The sequence below is a fragment of the Nuphar pumila genome, chromosome 17 (assembly GCF_984573655.1).
Source record: "Nuphar pumila chromosome 17, dmNupPumi1.hap1.1, whole genome shotgun sequence".
In the NCBI taxonomy this organism is placed as follows: domain Eukaryota; kingdom Viridiplantae; phylum Streptophyta; class Magnoliopsida; order Nymphaeales; family Nymphaeaceae; genus Nuphar; species Nuphar pumila.
Genome location: NC_143265.1, coordinates 23,291,534 through 23,312,575, shown reverse-complemented (window position 1 = coordinate 23,312,575; position 21,042 = coordinate 23,291,534). Strand labels below are relative to the sequence as shown.

At 37.5% G+C, this 21,042-nt stretch overlaps 1 protein-coding gene across 1 annotated transcript; it reads left to right on the top strand.

Annotated features, from left to right (window-relative positions):
• The first annotated feature begins 17,090 nt into the window (after positions 1–17,090).
• MRL7 (polyadenylate-binding protein 2-binding protein) lies at positions 17,091–20,123 on the top strand. Its single transcript, XM_089992788.1, has 4 exons — positions 17,091–17,887; positions 18,302–18,386; positions 18,745–18,856; positions 19,828–20,123. Exons 1-4 carry the CDS (start codon positions 17,118–17,120, stop codon positions 19,929–19,931), a joined length of 1,071 nt encoding a protein of 356 aa, XP_089848914.1. The 5' UTR covers positions 17,091–17,117; the 3' UTR covers positions 19,932–20,123.
• The last annotated feature ends 919 nt before the right edge of the window (positions 20,124–21,042 follow it).

Genomic DNA, 21,042 nt, shown 5'->3' with positions numbered 1-21,042 from the left:
GCACCAAACAGAAACAAAGAGGAGTTGACCCACCCAACTCAAGAATCGACTCTCATAGCATAATATCAAACCAAAACTGAAGAAGAGTCGACTTTCCCAACTCAGGAGTCAACCCTCAGGTGCGCCATGCACCAAACTCATGAAATCATGCATTGTCTACCTACATACATAAATATTTTATTAAATCTTTAGATTTAATTATTGTTGCACATGTTATGCACCACGTATATTTATTGTTATGATCCTATTTGCAACCAAGAGGGCACCACTTCCTTGGCACTATGGACATCATTGGGCCATTCAAGAGGTGTTCATTTATTCATTTCATTTATAAAATCCCAAATCGTCATTGTGATGCTTGCACCAGAGTTCGAGACCCTTCGTCAAAACATCTCTCTCTCAGGAATCCATAGTCTGGGACCTTACCCTTCTCCATGTAGTCGATGTACTATACTACTAGGAATACTACAGCAGTTCCACCTCTGCCTCGAGTATCAGAGTCTAATGTCCCCTAAGCCCCGTGGTGGGAGACACATCCCTTAGATCAAAATGATAGAAGCTTACTCAACTGTCCTGAAATTTTTCCCAGGAGGTTGGTGCATGTTTCTTCACATCTGACAAGTCACAAACACTGGTGAGCTCATGTCACCCTTCGTGACAAAATATAGGGTATCTTGTTTTTAATTAAAGTTTATTATGCATCGCATAACCTCGCAATGTACCCTCTTGATACCCTGGGTCAACACCCAAACATGTTCTTATAACAAGATACCTCTAGGGTCATTACCTTAGAATTTCAATTGTATGTATACATTCCCCTTTCTTCTCATTGATATTACCATCCTTGTAATCTCATAATTGAAAGTAGTAGGACTCTGTATTCTAATGCAATACATAATATACAATAAGAAATATGCATTTAAGCATGAAATGGGTCCCTCTTGGACCAACCAAAATCAAATTAATGCCTTATTGTACAAAGATTGCCCAATATCAACAAACACTAGTACCACCAATCCATACGCAATTGTTTCAGGCTAATTCCATCGAATCTTAGGCTCAACAGCTCATAACTAAACTCAAAACACCATGAAACCATATTTAGGTATCTCAGAAGTCGACTCTTCTGAGCCCAAGGGTTGACTCATCTCCTACAGAGTTGACTCTAGCATGAGTCAACTCCCAGCAATAGGAGTTGACTCTTAATGTTCAAGGGTCGTCTCTTATTGTTCAAAAGTCGACTCTTAAAGTTTTAGGGTCAACTCTTATCTTTCAGGAGTTTACTCTCCAACTGCAGGGGTCGACTCTCAAGAAACACAAGTCAACGTTGGCATTGCAAGAGTCGACTCTTTGAATTCAGGGGTCGACCCTCTATCCCTAAAAACACGGGTTAGAAATATGAGAATGAGGTGTCGACCCTGGATCAACATGAGTCACCCTCGGAGACATAACAAAATGCAAATCAATGAGTGAGTTCACAAATAATATGCAAGAGTTAACCCCAAGCAAGGTCGAACCAAAATCCCAGATTCAAAAACAACATATTTCAACAAAAATTCATGGATTCTCATTAAAAAACATGAGATTTACAATTTTAACATGAATTTCTATGAGAAGACATATTCAAGATTGCATTTAACCTTATGCCCACTTAAACATGAAAACATACTTTTAAAATACCCATGTTCTAAACATATAATAGTCACATGCTTGCAAAATTTTTGAAAAAACTCAAATCTAAACATGGTTTAGCAACTTCATAAAATCAAGTATCATACTTGTAACACCTGCGATTTTGTTTTAGTTTTAAATTTTAAATTTGGGTTAAAACCAGTTTTATATTCAAGCAAAATTTGAGAGTCTAAGTTGGCTAAGCAGTGTTTTGAACTCAAACTAGGTTCTAGGAGAGGCTTTGAAGGGTCACGCTCAGCCCAGTGGGGCGCCAGGCATGGTCAGTGTGGCCCACAGGGGTTCAGGGTGACTTAGGGTTATTTGGATATTGGATAAGTTAGGTTCAGATCCAAACCTAAGTTTGGATCTAATATAGATTTGGATCTTATGTTTAGATATAGATCTTTAGATGGATTTAGGATTTGTATTTCTTTGTTTAGTTCCTAGATCCAACCCAAATAGGGATTGGATCTTGATTATTTTGGATTCAGACCCAAGTGGGATCCACTCCAGGTTCTAAAGACCTCATTAGTAGGGTCTTTAAAACCCTAGAGGAATCTAGAAAGTGTGGGACCCACCCCCCTAGTGGACCCCTTAACTAATTAGGTTAATTAGTTAGTAATTGAGATAAATTAGTGACTAATTAAATTAATTAATTATTTAATTAAATGGTTAGTTAGTGAAATTCTGAAATAGGACTCTTAGGGATGAGATTAGGTTAGTTTTGATAAGATTGGGCTTTAAGGAGGGGATGCTCTCCCTTTTGGTGGAGTTTCTAATCTAAAAAGAGAAGTCTCGCTTATCTTCTTCTTTCCTATTCTCTTCTTCTTTCTTAGAACTTTTTTGACAGCCATGAAAGTTGTTCCACGGTACTAGGATGGGAGACAAAGGTGTTGGTAGTTCTAAAAATATGTTTCAAGTAAGATTCATCTTATGCGTAGCATAGATCAAATGCAAGCGCATAAACCATTTGTCTTACTGATTTTATGGGGTGATCCATGGTCTATCAGATCTGGAATAGGTTTAAAAAAGGTTTTGAAAGTGTTTTTAAATCAATGCCATGCTTTAAAACATATTTACAAAATTATTTTTGGTAAATCTATGCCCAAACGGCTAAACCGAGAAATCGGGTAACATGAAATGCATAGTTTTGTGTTCCTACGCAATTTTAGATGGTTAAATCTTTATTTTCAGCATAATTGGATGTATATTTGCTTTCTTGCATGTTTTTACAGTATGAATCATGTTCCTACAAATTTATTTTATGTATTTTATGGCGTTTTCACATGCTAGCATCTTAAACTAGTTATTTTATGCAAAAATCATGATTTATTTTGATAGTTTAGATTCCAAAGCATGTATCATGATCATATGATATCTCTATACGACTTTAGACGATGTTTAGATGTTGTCCATGTGTTGATGTGTGATTAAAAATTGATATTTCATGTTTATGCTTGAGTTTTCTTATTTTTCTCATGATTTGTATTTATTTTCTCATGTTGTCATGATTTTCTTGATTGATCCATCGTGGTAAAATAAATATGCCTCTCAAATAGGATCACCAATGGCCAAACCTTTTTATGGAGACCTTTTAGAATCTAGGAGGTATTTTAAAAAAATATTGTGCCTTATTAATGGTACGAAAGTGAGTGTTATGGCTGCTGCAACCCAGGACGGAAATTCTGCCTTGCGTGCAGAGCGATTCTTGATAGTCAGTTTTATAAAAAAATCTAATAAATTAGTGGTTTCAATTTTATGACTATTTTTTTGATATGTTATGAATATCATATTAATAGATCTAAAAAAAATAAAAGAAAAATATGTTTCATTTTCTATAAATCTTGAAAAGTCACACAAATTATATAAAATTCAAGATTCTGCATAAAATTTGGATCTAGAACTATCACAGCTAGGGTTCGGTCCAAAAAATATAGAAACATCATATGATGGACATTTTTAGCAAACTCAAATGATTCTAAAATCTAACAAGCATACCTTTCACCAAAAAATTTAAGAGAATGAAATTCCTCTCGGATTGGGTCTAGTGACTACTTTTTTGGGAAATAAGATTCTGGTAAGTTCTGTCAGAAAAGAAAAATAGTCTTGGGTCTATGAATTTCTACAGGCAAACAAAATCATTTTTTTGAGATCTACCACTTGGAATTGAAAATAGTTTTTTATATTACTGTGAATTTTTATGGAGTTATATTTATTCGTTTTAATAGTCTATCAGACCTATGAACAATACAAAAATTCTGATGTTATACAGTTCTTAATTTTAGATAATATCTTGACTTATAAATTTCTTTTTATAAAATCATGTGTTTGATTATGATATAAGATGTTAATCATGTATATGTTGATGTGAGATTTGCCATGAAGATATTGTATGTATGCATGTGGATTACTTGTGCATGATGGCATATGAGACTGAATGTTAAATATGAGAATTAAGCATGATAATTAGGCCAAGTGGTGTGCAAAATCATGCATGTGTCATTCTATGAAATTTATAGTTCATGCTGAATTAAATGAATCTTATATAACATGGAGTGTGGTATGTGGCATGTGTTATGTTGTAAGTCATGTGAGGTATGCATACATGAGGCTCGGATGCGAGTCAGGTTCGGTGGAACCAATTGGGTGCTTGTAAGTACTTGGTTTGGCTTTGTTAAACATGTTCATATACACACACACTTTAACTGGACTCTTGGGTGATCCTTATTAGAGAGCATGTACCTTGAGTTGGTTTCAAATGAGCTATATTAGAACACCTCAGTGACTGTAGGTTCTTGCCTTGTGAGGTTGTTTGAGCTGCCCATAGTGGAGATTGTGGTTGTTGAGCCTGGTGTAGAGTGTACCTTATGTGTAGTTGAACCTATTGTAAATAACACATAATAGCTCATTTAGTTCAGTGACCTACCTTGGAGAGGGTAGGGAGGTACACTTATCGACTGACATATTTTGAGTGCATTGACACCTCTTAGGCTCTCAGTCGTTGGTGTAGGGGATTGGGGCTATCAATTTATCTTAGGTAGACAGTCAGGCTCTGCAATGTAGGAATCAATTCCCTAGACCACTGTTAAGTTTCTCTCTTGGTTAAAGAATGCTTCAGTAGATGTTTGGCATGGCTCTTTGAATCGATGGGTTAATTAAAATACATAGCATAATAAACCACCATCTGATTGTTGAGTCAGGATTAGGTACTGAGTATGTAGCCTTCAGGAAAGAAAAGAAAAACATTGTATTAGATTAGGTTCACCAGTGCTTAAATGATTCATTGAATATTAGCATAAATTTCTATGCATGTCATGTATAATTTTTAGTTCTTGCATATGTTGGCATACATGAATCATTTTGATTATTATTTTAATTACTAATGATATGATGCAAGTACGTTACTTGATGGTAAGATTGAATTATTGTGTAATTTTGCATGATTAAATTATTAGTGTTGTGATCATTAATTGTGTTGTTTATATGCTATGACATGCTATGATTTATTTGCATTGGGAAAGATGTATGTTTTATGTACTTGTATTCTTTTCATGCCTATGTGTAGGGTATTTTTCTACTAAAGTTGTGTCTAATGCTCATACATTTTAATATTTTAGGTAACGAATAAGCTAGAAGACGATGACAGGAGACTCTGAGTGGCATCAAGAGGGTTATATTCCTTTAAGCTTATTGGATTGACTAAATGATTTGAGTTACTTTATTATTTTTTTTGCTTTAGTTATGTAACTCTGATATTTAGAAGACTAATATTTGATTTATTACAATTTAATTGATGGTTTAATTCTATTATTGTAGTCTTTCAAGTGTGTGTTGGTAACTGTAACTCATCCAAAGTTTGAACTGAATAAAAAAAAGTGAGTTTTCACTGTGTTCTTAAAAATCGTGTAAAGGAATTTTAAAAAAAAAAATCCTAAAATTTTCGATTTCAAAAATTGGGGCGTTACAATACTACAAATTTCTCAGCAAAAATATTCATGATGCACATATTAAATCACTTTACAAATACACTAAAAATTTACATAAGCTAGTTTAGTTTCAAACAAAACTTCATCCACATGCTTGCATGCCCTTAGAGTTTCATAGAGTAAAAAAATCACACCTTGATAATTGTAAGAAAACTAGAAAATCCACTAAACAATGAGCTATCAACACCCAAATTTGTAAGGACTACCAGTTAGTTGGTGAATCTCCTTGAAATTCATCGGCTAGGACCACTCAACAGCTTCACACCCTACGAGAAATTGAACACCCACGAGCCAACATCGTAAAATGAGACCTCAAATCCAATTATATACGGTGCATCCTCTCCTCCTCCACTAAAATGTGATAGTGGGGTGAAATTCGAGTGAGAGTGTGAGAGTTGGATCTTCCTTCTCAATAGCACAGGCACTTTTGGTATCGACTGTCTCAAGCCAGCTTGTAGGAGTACTCGACTACCATGCTGTAACTCGGCTTCACATTTGCTAAAGAGTCAAATATCGCAGACAGACAGTCTCGCAGACACAACAACAACCTCTTCATCCTCATCCTCGTCCTTCCCTTCTCCATATGGTCTCCACACAACCTGTATAATCAAGATTGTAGTTTAGATATAGACATAATTATTCATGCAAAATATTGAATGCGATAACGATTTGTACTAAGAAAGACAAAATTCTAAAGCGATGATTACTTAAGAATGCTAAACATTATAACGATTTATGCTAATGAAAGTTAGATGCTAAGGAGATAACAATTTGTACTAAGAAAGACAAAATCCTAAAGTGATGATTACTTAAGAATGGTAAACATTATAACGATTTACACTAATAAAAGTTAGATGTTAAGGAGATAACGATTTATACTAAGGAAGACAAAATCCTAAAGTGATGATTACTTAAGAATGCTAAACATTATAACAATTTACGCTAATAAAAGCTAGATGCTAAGGAGATAGCGATTGTTACTAAGGAAGACAAAATCCTAAAGCGGTGATTACTTAAGAATGCTAAACATTACAATGATTTACGCTAATGAAAGTTAGATGTTAAGAAGATAATGATTTGTACTAATACAGACAAAATTCTAAAGCGATGATTACTTAAGAATGCTAAACATTATAACGATTTACGCTAATGAACGTTAGATGCTAAGAAGAACGATTTGTACTAAGGAAGACAAAATCCTAAAGCGATGATTACTTAAGAATGCTAAACATTACAATGATTTACGCTAATGAAAGTTAGATGCTAAGGAGATAATGATTTGTATTAGTACAAACAAAATCCTAAAGCAATGATTACTTAAGAATGCTAAACATTACAACGATTTTAAACCATTTACCTCATTTAATTGTAGTCCATCTAAAATAAACTGAGCATTTTTCTCCTTGACATTTATTGAAGCCCACTGGCTGATCTTGGAAAAACCACAAACTGCAGGTTCATACTGAGGACGCAAGGCAACAATATGCTCCCACGTTCAGGCCTACAAAACAATATATTAGTAAGACTACAACCTTCAATGAGCTTAGTCTATAAGTACTAAATATGTAATAAATAAATACCTGAACAAATGACCAAAACCCCTCGACGGTTTTTGTACCCTTACTCGCACGGTAAAGCTGACTGCACAAGTGTGCGAGCATAGTAGCACCTCATGCCTAGTTGTCGACTTCATCTAAGTCTTCAAGGAACTGCAGCCACAAGTAACTTATTCTCGAACCAGAACAATTAAAAAATAAAGTAAGTCCAAAAAAATAAAGAATGAAGCCTCGCAACTCTTAGTTAGCCACTTCAAATGCACATACAGCGGACCGGTCTTCCCATTTATTATGAAAAAAATGAACTTTCATCGATGAAAATTTGCTTCTACCAGAAATACACTCACGTCATTCCTTCATCGACATTCCTAGAAGGGTCGTGCAATTGTCCCTTGGGTTATAGTTTGAATCCTGTGTTAGGACAGCACTTTCATGGCACTTAAGACTCGTAACTCGTGCCACTTCTTCTAGGGTCATGGTGATCTCAAAACCCCCAAACTGGAACGTGTTCATCTTATGGTTCCACTTATTGACCAGGTGGGTCATGGTGTTCCAGCAATTTTCAAAATAATGTTGGTCCAGAAGGTCGTCGAAGTGCATCTTTTGTAATCGGTCTTTTTGATATTCACTCAGTTTTTTGTACCACAACAGAACTATAGGCCACTGACACCGCCCTTTCAGTTTTTCACCTGCTTCTCTGCTTCTCTTCTGACCTACCCATAACACAAAATATCAAATCATAATTAATCGCTATACATAGTAATCGCTATCGCAGTAATCGTTATACATAGTAATCGATATACAAAGTAATCGCTATACATAGTAATCACTATCACAGTAATCGCTATACAGAGTAATCGCTATTCATAGTAATCAATATACATAATAATACTTACCATAGTACATCGTGACATCCAGTAGCGATTAACGTACCTTGGTCACACTTTTCTCCTCTTCATCCCCTCCCTTTCTCTGCTTTTGTACTTCTTTATTCCTTCGCTCTTTCACGTCCATCCTCTGCTTTTTCCTTTCCCTTTCCTTCTCTTCCTCCTCCTCCTTGTTCCTTTCCCTTTCCTTCTTTTCCTCCTCCTTCTCCTTCCTTCGTCTTTCCTTCTCTTCCTCGTCCTCCTTCTCCTTCCTTTGCATTTCCTTCTCTTCCTTGTCCTTCTTTTTTTTCTTTTGCATTTCCTTCTCTTCCTTATCCTCCTTCTCCTTCCTTTGCCTTTCCTTCTCTTCCTTGTCCTCCTTCTCCTTCTTTTATCTTTCCTTCTCTTTCTCGTCCTCCTTCTCTTTCCTTTGCCTTTCCTTCTCTTCCTCACCCTGAATCTGCTTCCTTTGTCTTTCTTCTTCCTTCTTCTTTAATTGTCTTTGCTTTTCTTCATTCTCCTCTTTTTTCAACTGTCTTTGCTTCTCTTCCTCCTCCTCCTCCTCCTCCTCCTCCTCCTCCTCCTTCTTCTTCTTCTTTTTCTTCTTCTTCTTCAATTGCCTTCGCTTCTCTTTCTCCTCCTCCTCCTTCTTTTGCCTTCGCTTCTCTTCCTCTTTCTCCTTATTCTTCCTTTATTTTTCCCTCTCCTCCTCCTCCTCATTTTGCCTTCGCTTCTCTTCCTCCTTCTCTTTATTCTTCCTTTGCTTTTTCCTATTGTCCACCTCCTCCTTCTTTTGCCTTGATTTCCTTTGCTTTTTTTCATTATCCTCCTCCTTCCTTTCCTTTTGCTTCTCTTTGTCATCCTTCTTCTTTTTTTTCATCTGTACTTCTTTCTCATCATTCTTTATTGGATTATCATGTTCAATATCTGACTGATTAGGCTCTGCTCTATACTTTACCAGCAATCAGTGTTGTGAGAGGCGTACGCCTCAGTACCTGAGGCGTACGCCTTAGAGGCGAAGCGCAAAAAAAAAATACTGAAGCGCTAGATGAAGCGTTTGTGGGTTCAAAGCGCACACTTCACATGAGTGAAGCGTGCGCCTCGCTTCGATTATAAGGTGTACGCCTCATGTACAACCCCCAAAAATTGAAATACGAAAGGGTTTCTCTTTCTTTTAATGTTTTAAACCTTCATCCCCTCCCCCCCCCCCCCCCCCCCCGCTGCATCCCCTCATTTCTCTTTTCGTGCCTCTCCCAACCCTCTGTAAAAATCGCATAGGGGGGACAACATCAACAATGCAGGTTCTCTCGATATGACCAGTCTAGTTGATGCTCCAAGCACCAGTGAATTGGACGTTACAAGCCTTTTAGGGGGGGACAACATCAACAATTCGCCTTTCTGATGTCGCAACTCTTGTTGTTGGTTATATGTTTATATTTTGTGTGGTTTTCTTTTACCTAAGCCTATTGGCTTTGATCCGCTATAGCAGGGGTGAGCCGTTCACCATGGGCAGGCTTTATGGACTTGCTTCTGTAGCAGAAGCAATTCCATCTATATTGAGGCAATTTTTTGCTGGAATGAGGCATTTGATAACTATGGTTAAGGTTGCCTTTCTATTAGTCATAGAGCTTGGGGTCTTTCCATTAATGTGCGGTTGGTGGCTGGATATTTGCACAATCAAGATGTTTGGGTCTACAGTTGCACAGCGGGTTGAGTTCTTCTCAATCTCGCCCTTGGCAAGCTCCTTGATCCACTGGGCTGTAGGGATCGTCTACATGCTGCAAATAAGCATTTTTGTTAGCTTTCTTCGAGGGGTACTTTTTACAATAGCTTGTTTATAAGCTTGCATGATTTTCTAGTGTTTGGCAGATGCAATATTATGGGCATATCTACTACTGTTCTAACTTATTTTTTCATTGCTTAATGTAGGTTTTGCGCAATGGCGTTCTATATTTTCTTCGTGATCCTGCAGATCCTAATTATAATCCATTCTGTGATTTAATTGATGACTCTGTGCACAAGCATGCACGTCGGGTTCTTCTATCAGTCGTTGTTTATGGGAGCTTGATTGTAATGCTGGTATTTTTGCCTGTCAAGCTTGCCATGTATATGGCGCCATCTGTCTTCCCTTTGGTTGTTAGGTAAGTTTTCTACTTTATGCTAAAGTCCAAATTTTCCCTCTGTTGTTCTCTATGAACTGGTTTTAAGTAGTGTCCTTTTTCCCTTCTTGAATATGTCTTCAACTGTTTCTGTTGATTTGCAGTCTATCTGATCCTTTTACTGAGATACCAGCAGATATGCTCCTTTTTCAAATCTGTCTGCCATTTGCTATGGAACACTTCAAGCCTCGGACAACAATCAAAGTAGTTCTTCGAAGATGGTTTAGTCTAGTTGGTTGGGCTCTTGGATTAACCGAGTTTCAACTCGATGGTAAGGCTACCATACATCTAAGGTCATGTTCTTACAATTTTTTTTTTGCTCCAGTTTTTTCTGACCTGTTATCATCCAGGTATACGGCAGTTGGTAAGTTTGCTCTCTGCTCCAGTCACCTGCGTATGACTCTGCAGTTGGTAAGTTTTCTCTCTGGCCAAATCAAGAAGTTCCTTTTATTAATAGATGATGATATTGACTCCATGATTTAGAGGGCCAATACATTCTTGCTGATATTGCAGGTTGTACTACTCTTATGTGATATAAAAGAAATGTCATCTGATATTGCAGGTTGGCGGCGAGGAAGAGCAGCAACCCGACAACAACGATGAGTTAACTATAGGAAAATATTATTTATTTTATATTGTCGTTTATTATTAGTTTTTATTTAAAATTTTTATTATTTTATTAATATTATATATTTTTTTATTTTGATCATGAAGCTTACGCTTCAACGCCTCGAGGCTTACGCCTCGCTTCATAACAAGCTCAATGCCTCGCTTCGCCTCAACGCATTTAACAACCTTGCCAGCAATTGCTTCCTTTTTTTATCATTCTCAATCGTCATTATTTTGTAGTACGCTTCTAATTGCTTATACAAAGTATATTGTTTGACTATTTCGTCAAGAGATTTCTCCTCTAACGACAAAGTGTTTCTTCTCTTACGAATGTAAGCCATTGGTAACCTGCACAACACAAAAACTCACCGAGACGACAAAAGGTGCTCCGATGAAAGAAGATGAAGCGTTAGACTTTTTGTGGAACGTTTATGGAAAAATATTGCAAGGATCTCCTTTTATAGCAGAGGAGTTTAATGCTTATGGGACCCACCAGATATTTTATAATAAAATAACATATACCTTTAAGTGGTTCACGTTTTAGGTGGTTTACGCAATGATGCCTTTGTCTGCCACAAATCAATATAGAAATTCCTGTCGATAGCTTATAAATCGATATACAGAATCAGGATAGAAATCGATATTAAGAATCAAAACAATATCTTAAATCGATATCAAGAATCAGCATAGAAATTGATATTAAGATTCAGAATAATATCTTAAATTGATTTAAAAATTCGTATTGATATCTTACAAAATCGATATTTAGAATCAAAACAACATCTTAAATCGATATTAAGAATCAAAACAACATCTTAAATCGATATGAAAAATCCTATTGATATCTTAAAAATTGATAATTAGAATCAAAACAATATCTTAAATCGATATTAAGAATCAAAACAATATCTTAAATCGATATTAAGAATCAACATAGAAATCGGTATTAAGATTCAGAACAATATCTTAAATTTATTTGGAAATTCGTATTGATATCTTAAAAATCGATATTTAGAATCAAAACAATATCTTAAATCGATATTAAGAATCAAAACAATATCTTAAATCGATATGGCAATTCCTATTGATATCTTAAAAATCGTTGTAATGTTTAGTCGATTTGCCTTTGTTACGAAAATATTGTCATAGTATAACGCAAATCGATGATCAAATATCATACAAATTGATATGGAAATTTCTGTTGATAGCTTATAAATTGATATACAGAATCAACATATAAATCGAGGGTTTAGGTTTAGGGTTTAGGTTTAGGTTTAGGTTTAGGGTTTAGGGTTTAGGGTTTAGGGTTTAGGGTTTAGGTTTAGGTTTAGGGTTTAAAGTTGAGGTTTAGGGTTTAGGGTTTAGGGTTTTAGGGTTTAGGGTTTCGGGGTTAGGGTTTTAGGGTTTGGGGCTTAGGGTTAGGGTTAGGGTTAGGGTTTAGATTTAGGGTTTAGGGTGTAGGGTTTAAAGTTTAGGGTTAGGATTTAGGTTTAGGTTTAGGTTTATGGTTTAGGGTTTAGGGTTTAGAGTTTAGGGTTTATGGTTAGGGTTTAGGTTTAGGGTTTAGGGTTTAGGTTAGATATTGTAGTATGTAATTAAAAACTGTGCGTGAGGAATTTACATTATAGCCACATGCGATGGCCATTTGCGTGTTCAAATTGTTGCTCATTTAGCGATTTCTATGATAATTGCTTCAAAGCTTCGTACCTGTAATTAAATAGTTGTCACGTGAATCACTATCGTCAACAAGTATAAATCGCTATTTCATCAAATATATAAATCGTTCCTGCTTTAAAAGTATAAATCGCAGCTTCAAACATACAAATCGATGTAGAAATCGCACCCTTCATAAGTACATATCGTTGTAACGTTTGGGCTTCAACAGTAAACGTCGCTCCACATCCCGCTCATTGTCAAAAATTGATATGCCTTGTGAGACCTGGATTCCGGTTGACGATTTATGTGATTTACGCAATGACGTATATGTCGGCCACAACTGACGATCATGACAGATAACATAAAGAATGATATGCATGTAGATTGAATTTTGCATGGTCGGCAAGAAGAAATCCTTTTGCCTCATAAGTGCGCGTAGTTTTCATTCTTCTCCTCATTCTTTCTTTGCTTTTCCTTCTCTTCATCATTCTTCTTCTTCTTCATCCTTAGTCCTTCCTCATCTTTCTTCGTTTGCTTTTCATCTTCAATATTTGATGGATCAGGCTCCGCATAATAAATATCCAACAATTTGTTCTTGTCTTTTTCATTCTCAATGTTCATTATATTTTGGTACTTTACATAACCCTCATATATATCGGATTGGCGGATGATTTCTCCAAGAGTCATCCCCTCCAACGACGAAGGCTTTCTTGGCTTACGAATTGTAGTCATTGCTAACCTACAAAACACATAAATTTAACTGTATCATTATATGTTACAACCGCCTCCCCAAGTATATATTATTACAAATTATCGCATTCGTCACACGATCACCAACATTACAAGTCGTCACAATATTTGGCTTCATAAGTAAACATTGTAGTACGATTTAGCAAAATTAAGTACAAATTGAGGTAACTTCATAATTACACATCGCTATTGCATCAAACATATAAATCGTTGTTGCTTCAAATGTATAAATCGTTGTACAAATTGCACCCTTAATAAGTACATATCCTTGTAACGTTTTGGCTTCATAAGTAAACATCATAGTACGATTTAGCAAACTTAAGTACAAATCGTGGTAACTTCATAAATCATAAATACACATGATTATTGCCTCAAACGTATAAATCATTGTTGCATCGAACATACAAATTGTTGCTTCAAATGTACAAATCGTTGTAGAAATCGAACCCTTCATAAGTATATATCATTGTAAATCATAAATCGCTACTACATTAAATGTATAAACCATTGCTGCTTTAAATGTATAAATCATGAATCATGAATCATGAATCATAAATCGTAAATCGCTAATGCTTCAAACGCATAAATCGTTGCTGCATCTAACAAAACGCTATTGCATTAAATGTATAAATCATTGTTAAATTCAAACTTACAAATCGTTATAGAAATTTAGCCTTCATAAGTACATATCGTTGTAATGTTTGGCATTTATAAAAACAAATCGTATTGACTGTTTTTTGATGCTCAGAAGGTGGATAGGTACAAATGGATTTGTTTCAGTATAAAAATAGGTGTTATTTAGCATGAATAGTACAATCAGTTGTAAGATTTAGCATTCATATTTATAAATCGATTTGTTTACATAACGAAACCTTACACAAAACTCACTAAAAGGACACAAGTTTTGTTAATTCGACAGTGGGGGAGAAACACCTGGAAGGTAGATGCAACCGATGGTGGCAACGGTGCTTCGACTACGCTCCGACGGCAGCAGACGACAAAAAGGGGTGCTCCAGCGACAGCAGACGACGGCAATGGGGTGCTTCGGCGGTAGCAGACGACGGCAATGGGTGCTCCCGCGGTAGCAAACGATGGCAAAGGTTGTGTCGTCAAAGGGAGCTCCTGTTACAGCAGATGGTGCATCATCAAAGGGTGATCTGAAACATTTAGGGCGACATATTGCGAAGAGCTCCTGTTAAAGCATAAGAGTTTACTCATTAGGGTGAAAACGATGATGATTTTAACCTTGTATGGCGGGATGACATTTTTGTCCTTTACTCGAAACATCATTTTATGGCGCTAATGGCGGGAAAGGGTACTTAAGTCTTTGCAAATGCAACGGACTCCGATACTAAGTGATGCCAACATACACAGGGAAACGAGCCCCATGTGCTTATATACGTGGCGCTCATTCAGACCCGAGAACACACACCTGCATGTTCCGGGGGGGAACATATAACCTGCTTCGAGAGAGGAGCCATGGCCAGCTATTGAGCCTGCTGGTGGTGGACGATCGATGGCGAGCACGAGCGCCCCACCCATGTTAGGGTAGGAAAAACCCCAACCCACTCTGACCGCTTGTGTCACCAAGTGGCGGGGAGGACTTGTAGTCAGTAGGCCTGGGTCCTGCCAGCCTCCCCTATTCGATGGGAGGTCATCGGACAGAGTCCGATCAACGCCCAGGCTCACGACAGTCTGGTGGCATGTGTGGGTTGTGGAGGGGTTGAACCCAACCTTGCCCATCATTGGAAGCGCAGAGGATTCACGAGGCCTTCTCGCCCTCGCCAACGATGCTGACGAGATTCCAGCTGGAGTGGTGGTCATCGGTCTGTCCTCGTCGGTGATGAATAACAAGGGAGGGGGGGGAGAAGGAGGGTCAAGTGGAGGAGGTATTCAAGGGACACCGACGACCGGCGGACAGGGGTGCCACCGGCCAAGGGAGGCCGACAGAAACCCGCCAGTCACCTCCCAGACTGCGGACTGCTCCCAGCTCCCGATTCTCCTTGTCGTCTGCTGCAACTTGAGAATAAGAGAGGGTTGGGGGTGGAAGGAGAAGCCAGAGTCACTTTCGTCGGTAGGGCATAGGCCGGCTGGCCATATCTTATTGACAGGATGACATGGAAAAAATTCGGGCAGTGCTGAGCCACCATCCTATGAGGTACTGCTCCAATAAGACCATGTATGTATTGTTGCTGGAAACCACCATAGATGGATGTGTCATTGGCGACCATGGGTGATACATTCAGATTGATTCCTTTTGAGGGAACCATCCATTTTCCTTAACAGGATCTTTTATCAAACTTGATACCAAATTGATGCAATGATCAAAAGGATTGCTCTTGAACCCAGCAAGAATTAACACCCTAGAGCAGCAGCTACAAACTAATCAATAATAAAAATAACTAAAAATCATCAATGTTTCATTAATCTCTAACTTCCAGTCTCTTTTTTTAATATATATATATATATATAGCAAACTCCAAGAAAACCCTAATCTTATTATGGATCTGAAGTAGATCCAAAACTCAACTACAATTTGAATAAGATCTACAAACCAATATCTGACTAAAAAATATATATAAATAATTAAGATGAATCCAAATAGCCCCTATGGACCCGAAGTGTCGCAGTATTAACTCTAGGCTCAAGCCTGGTTGTTTACTTAAACAAGCTTTGCGATGACCTTGTTCTAGGGTCAATGGATCATTTAGTTAAACGAGCCAAGGCTGACCGTATACCTTAAGCCACAACAATACTGCAACTGGTCACTGGTCAGGCACACTGTTTTTCATGGGCTGGGTCCTCAAACAGACCCAAACCTAAACTCTGGCCTTTCTCATTATTATCTAGTATTATGTGGCTATGTACGTAAACCCTATATCGGGTCCAAATTTTAGGGACTTAAACAGTGTAGGCGTGGGTCAGATATCCAAGTCCATTTCGTCTAATTCAGTTAAAAAAATTCATACCCATATAGCTAATTGTTCGGATTTGATTTCAAGCTTTTCATCCAAATCCAAGATATACTGAATCTGATTTTGACTCTGCTTCCAATTAATCCGAGTCATTTGCACATAAATTTTGATACAAGTAAGTTAAACCGACAACTCAACTCAACCCAACCCAACCCAACCCAAGTTCTTTAAAGGGGTAGCTAGGAAGGGAAACAAAAAAGAAAACATGCTGCAAAACAGAATACTGTTTTGGATTTTATGTGAAATGGGAAATGCGCATGTGTATATATGTGTCAATGTGTGTTTGTGTTAATAAAAAATGAATATCATAAATAAAGTATTTAAATACAACTGAAGTTGTATGATTTAAATATTAACAGATCTAAGAAGTAATATTGCAGTTTTTTTTTTTTTTATATTTAAACGGGATCCAATTAATATTTAGATCTGGATTCAATATCATGTTTAGCATTCAAATCTGAGAAAAATCCAAATCCGACTAAAATTTGAACTCAAATACATGTAAAGGTCAGATTTTATGCAAGTTGGATCCATATTCCGTTTTGGCTGATCTCCATCCAACTCTAAATATAAACCATCCAACTCTAAATATAAACCCAGATCTGATTACGCTAGATCCGATTAAATCAGACTCGGTAATTCCTAGATCCCACTCGAGTCCGACCCATTTGCATCTCTACATCCGAATAGGCGACATCTAATTATATCTTACATTGACAATTTGAACATCACTAACCGTCTGATTATGGTAGAGTAGATCCGATTATATCATGTTCGGTATCTACACCGAGAACCGGGTCCGAACCATTTCTATCCCTCCCATTTATTCTGTCAAATTCAAAGGAGGAGATAAAACAGAAGAACCGGAGGAGGCAGAAAGAAGCAAGAGATGATCCTGAATCACCAAACCCCATTCTTCAACCATTTCTCCCTCAAAAACTCTAGTTTCCGCAGTCTCCCCAACTATCTTTCTTCCACATTTTCTCCAGAAACTCTAAGAAAAACCTTCTTCTTCCTCTCTCCAAAACCATCAAGCCAACGTTTCCTCCCTCTTTGTGCCGCCCCCCAAAGCCCCAGCCCTAACCCTAAGCGTGGGAGCGAAACCAAGAAGAATTCCGAAGTGAAACCTGAAGAGGAATCGAATCCCACTCTCGATTACCTGACGACGATCCCCCGGAAGCCAAGGCGCGGGCGCCGGAGCGAAGCTGTTGCCGTCGAGGATTTCATCCGTGGCTCTCTTGAGAAGACGTTCTCGGAAATCCGGAAGCAGATAAGCAACATCCCTCCGGACGGAGAGATTTTGAAGCTGGCTGATAAAGGTCAAGAAGAACGAGAAGGAGAAGAAGGAAGGGGAACAGAGGAAGGAGAAGAAGGAAGGGGAACAGAGGAGGAAGAAGAAGATGAGGAGGAGGTTGGTAATGTCGTCAACGCAGAGGACCCCAATTGGCCGCTGGACGCTGATGTTGGGTGGGGAATTCGTGCATCGGAGTTCTTCGATAAGTATCCGATTCGGAATGTGGTAGATGAGAATGGGGTGGAGGTGGATTGGGAAGGGGAGATGGAGGCGCCATGGGTGAAGGAGATCAATTGCCTAGAGTGGGAAAGCTTTGCTTTCCATCCGAGCCCCCTCATGGTTCTAGTTTTCGAACGCTACAATAGGTAATTCATCTATGTTTTTACTTTTGCATATTTTCTTACCTTTTGTTTCATATCGTTTCTGAACGGTTTAATCGAGCATTTTTAGTTGGTAGTCTCCTATCCTTTTTTTAAATGTCTTTTTGTTTGTTTTTGCTGGACGTTTTCGGTGTGTTATTCACCATTTATTTGTGTTTTTCTTCCTTTTGGGTTGGTTTCTAGTGTTTCAGTTAAATGTGCAAGAGCTAGAATGATTTTTTTCACCAAAAAAAATGCAAGAATGCATGTTAATAAAGACATTTTTAAATTTCGAATTTTTAGCAGACAATCGAACTGCTGCATAAGAAAGGAAAAAAAAAACTTGCCATTTAAGAATCTGAACAGCAGATTCTTTTCTTTCTTCTTAGTTCCTCTTTATAGTTTGTTCGTCTTTTGTAGAATTGCTGATAATTGGAGGGCGATAAAGGAGCTCGAAAAAGCAGCTAGGGTATACTGGAATACAAAGGATCGGTTGCCGCCCAGGGTACGGCAAACTCCACGCTGATCATTTTGTCATTGAATACCATAGTTTTACGAAGTTTCAATTTGATAAGTGAAACGAGCCTATTCTTCGCTTTTCATCTGAATGATGGTTTCTTCAGACAAATGGAATCTAGAAGGTTTTTGTGTTCCTTGAAGGGTGTGCAAGATATAAGTTGTTATTTGTCACTTTTAGAAGTTATGGTGGATATAAGATATGAAAATGCATGAGTTTGACAGATTATGATGTTTGGCTTGTTGATTTATAGAATCTTAATGGATGCTAAAATGATGAACTTGATTTTTGTATCACATGGCAATTTCATGAATTTATCTTATCCTTATTTTTCCTGTTGTGGCAGACTGTGAAGATTGACATTAATATTGAAAGAGATCTGGCTTATGCTCTTAAAGTTAAAGAATGCCCCCAGTTGCTATTTCTCCGGGGAAACCGGATTTTATACAGGGAGAAAGGTAGAGCTCTTTAGTTTCATGCTGTATTTTTTCAGCATTTTAGAACATGAAGCTTTGAGCTGTTTGATCTGGTTTTTATCTTTTCCATATCGTCGTTCTGTATCTTTGTCCTTGTTGCACGTCAGGTGTTTCCTGCATGGTGGTTTGCAACTGAGGATGAGACTCATGTCGGTTGTGTATTTTTTTTTTTAGGCCTTCTAAATAGTTAACAACCTCTGGATAGATTCCCAAGTCCACAGTTACTCTACATAACAAAGTTTTATGCGCTTGATCTTTCAAGACTGGCCAACATGTCTGCTGCCTCATACTTTGCTTTGGTTAATTTAGTCCATCTGTATCTTCAATGTTCCCTAAGTAACCAGGAACTGACTACATGGTTGCAGTGGCTTCTTTTCTTATGGCCTGCACTTGTTATGCTTTCATGTCTTCTTTACTAGACAAGTGATCATCAGACTAGTGAATGGGGCCTCAGTACTTTTATCTTGAAGCATGTCTAGGACTGCCACATTGAATGAGTCAATTTTTTCTGAATTCTTTAAATATCCATACATGATCCTCTAAACTCATCCATTTACACCTAGCTTTAGCCATTACCAAATATTAGTTTTTGTGCAGGCTCTTGGTCTTCCTTAAAATCCATTCCCTAATTCGTTGTGAGAACTTATGTTGTCTCTGAAGAATCAAGCTGTCTGAGCTCCTACATGATACTATATCAAATGAATATAGGTGTTCAAGAAACTCAAGACACTTGCTCAGAATGTCATATTACTCGTGTTGGAGCAAACTGAGCCTTCAGTAGAATATGGTTTTTTGTTTACTTTAATCTGCACAATTGACCTTGCAGCCAGGTCGTGATCACTATTTTTACTTGGGAACTACTCATTTTGAGGCTCCATCTAAGTCCAAAGTTAGGCCTAGGATTCCAGTCTTTCAAATGGATAAAATGTGTTTTCTGTTGATTTGGCATGCAGAAATTCGATCAGCAGATGAACTTGTTCAGATGATTGCATTCTTCTACTACAACGCAAGGAAACCATCTTGGGTAGATGATAATGCAATTGCTCCTCCATATTAACCTACAACTATTCAGGTAACTTTCTTGCGGTCTCTTGAAGGCTGCTTGCATTTTTCTTTATTTATTCTGAACATTCAAGCGTTATTCTGTATTACATCTACCTGTCGTTTGTTCTGGTTCTCTATGGTGGTTAATGGAATACAAGGATTTTTCTCAAAAGTAAATATAAAAAAAAAATCTAAAAACTGTTCACGCATTATCTTTTGTGTTATGAAATCTGACCTGGTTGAAGGACAAAATCTGCAAAACCCACCAAGGTTGTGGGCAGGGAGTGTTGTGGGTGCAGTCAGCTTCTCTTAGTTGACTACAGCCACTGTGCAACCCAAGTTAGTTTTGATTCTTTTGAATTGTTCTTTTTTCATTTCAGTGAAATCTGTTTGGTAACTGGTATCTTAAGAAATAATAAGCTCTCCGCTATTTGTTTAATTTAGTCAAGGATCTGCTTTTAACTTCTTTCAGCTTTTGCGGAAATCTTTTATTACCTCAGATATAGACATTTTATATTAGACGTTTGCATCATCTCTGACCTATGCTCATCTGTCTTTACCGTGTGTCTGTGTCTGTGTCTGTGTCTGTGTCTGTGCTCACACAAGTGCGTGTCTATGTGCCATATGAACCCCCTGTATAGTTGATGAGGCAGTGTTCCTCTGGAAACCAAGAAAGCAGGAAAAAGTAATTGTTTTTAGATTCAGCGACCTTTTCTTCGATATGTAGGGAGATATCTTCTATTGACAAAGCAGCAGTACTGGATGCCAAGACAAAGCAAAAGCTGTCCTAGCACTTGGAACAAATAGTTTCTATTATAGTGCTGTCGATTCTTGATTGCCTGCATTTATGGTTAAACTGTGAGATGGAATAACAAAAGGATATATGGTGCTGAAATCAATAGAATGTACTCTATTAAGAAATTGATTTTGTTTCACATTCACTTTTCAAATGAAAAGAACTGTGAGACTACTGTTATTAAGCCTACATTGGGGAACCCATCCTAGATTCAGGTTTTCTGGATCTAATCTCAAGTCAAGGCCCTGTTATGAGATTAGTGGATTATTTTCTGCCGGAAATAACTCTGATAAATTCGGTGGCATCCTCATTTTGCTTGCCATTCCCT

What these genes read in the sequence shown, in the direction of transcription:
- MRL7 (XM_089992788.1), top strand. Translation starts at nt 17,118, where the DNA reads ATGATCCTGAATCACCAAACCCCATTCTTCAACCATTTCTCCCTCAAA. An exon ending in GTTTTCGAACGCTACAATAG is followed by an intron (nt 17,888 to 18,301) that starts GTAATTCATCTA and finishes CGTCTTTTGTAG; the next exon opens with AATTGCTGATAATTGGAGGG. An exon ending in AGGATCGGTTGCCGCCCAGG is followed by an intron (nt 18,387 to 18,744) that starts GTACGGCAAACT and finishes CTGTTGTGGCAG; the next exon opens with ACTGTGAAGATTGACATTAA.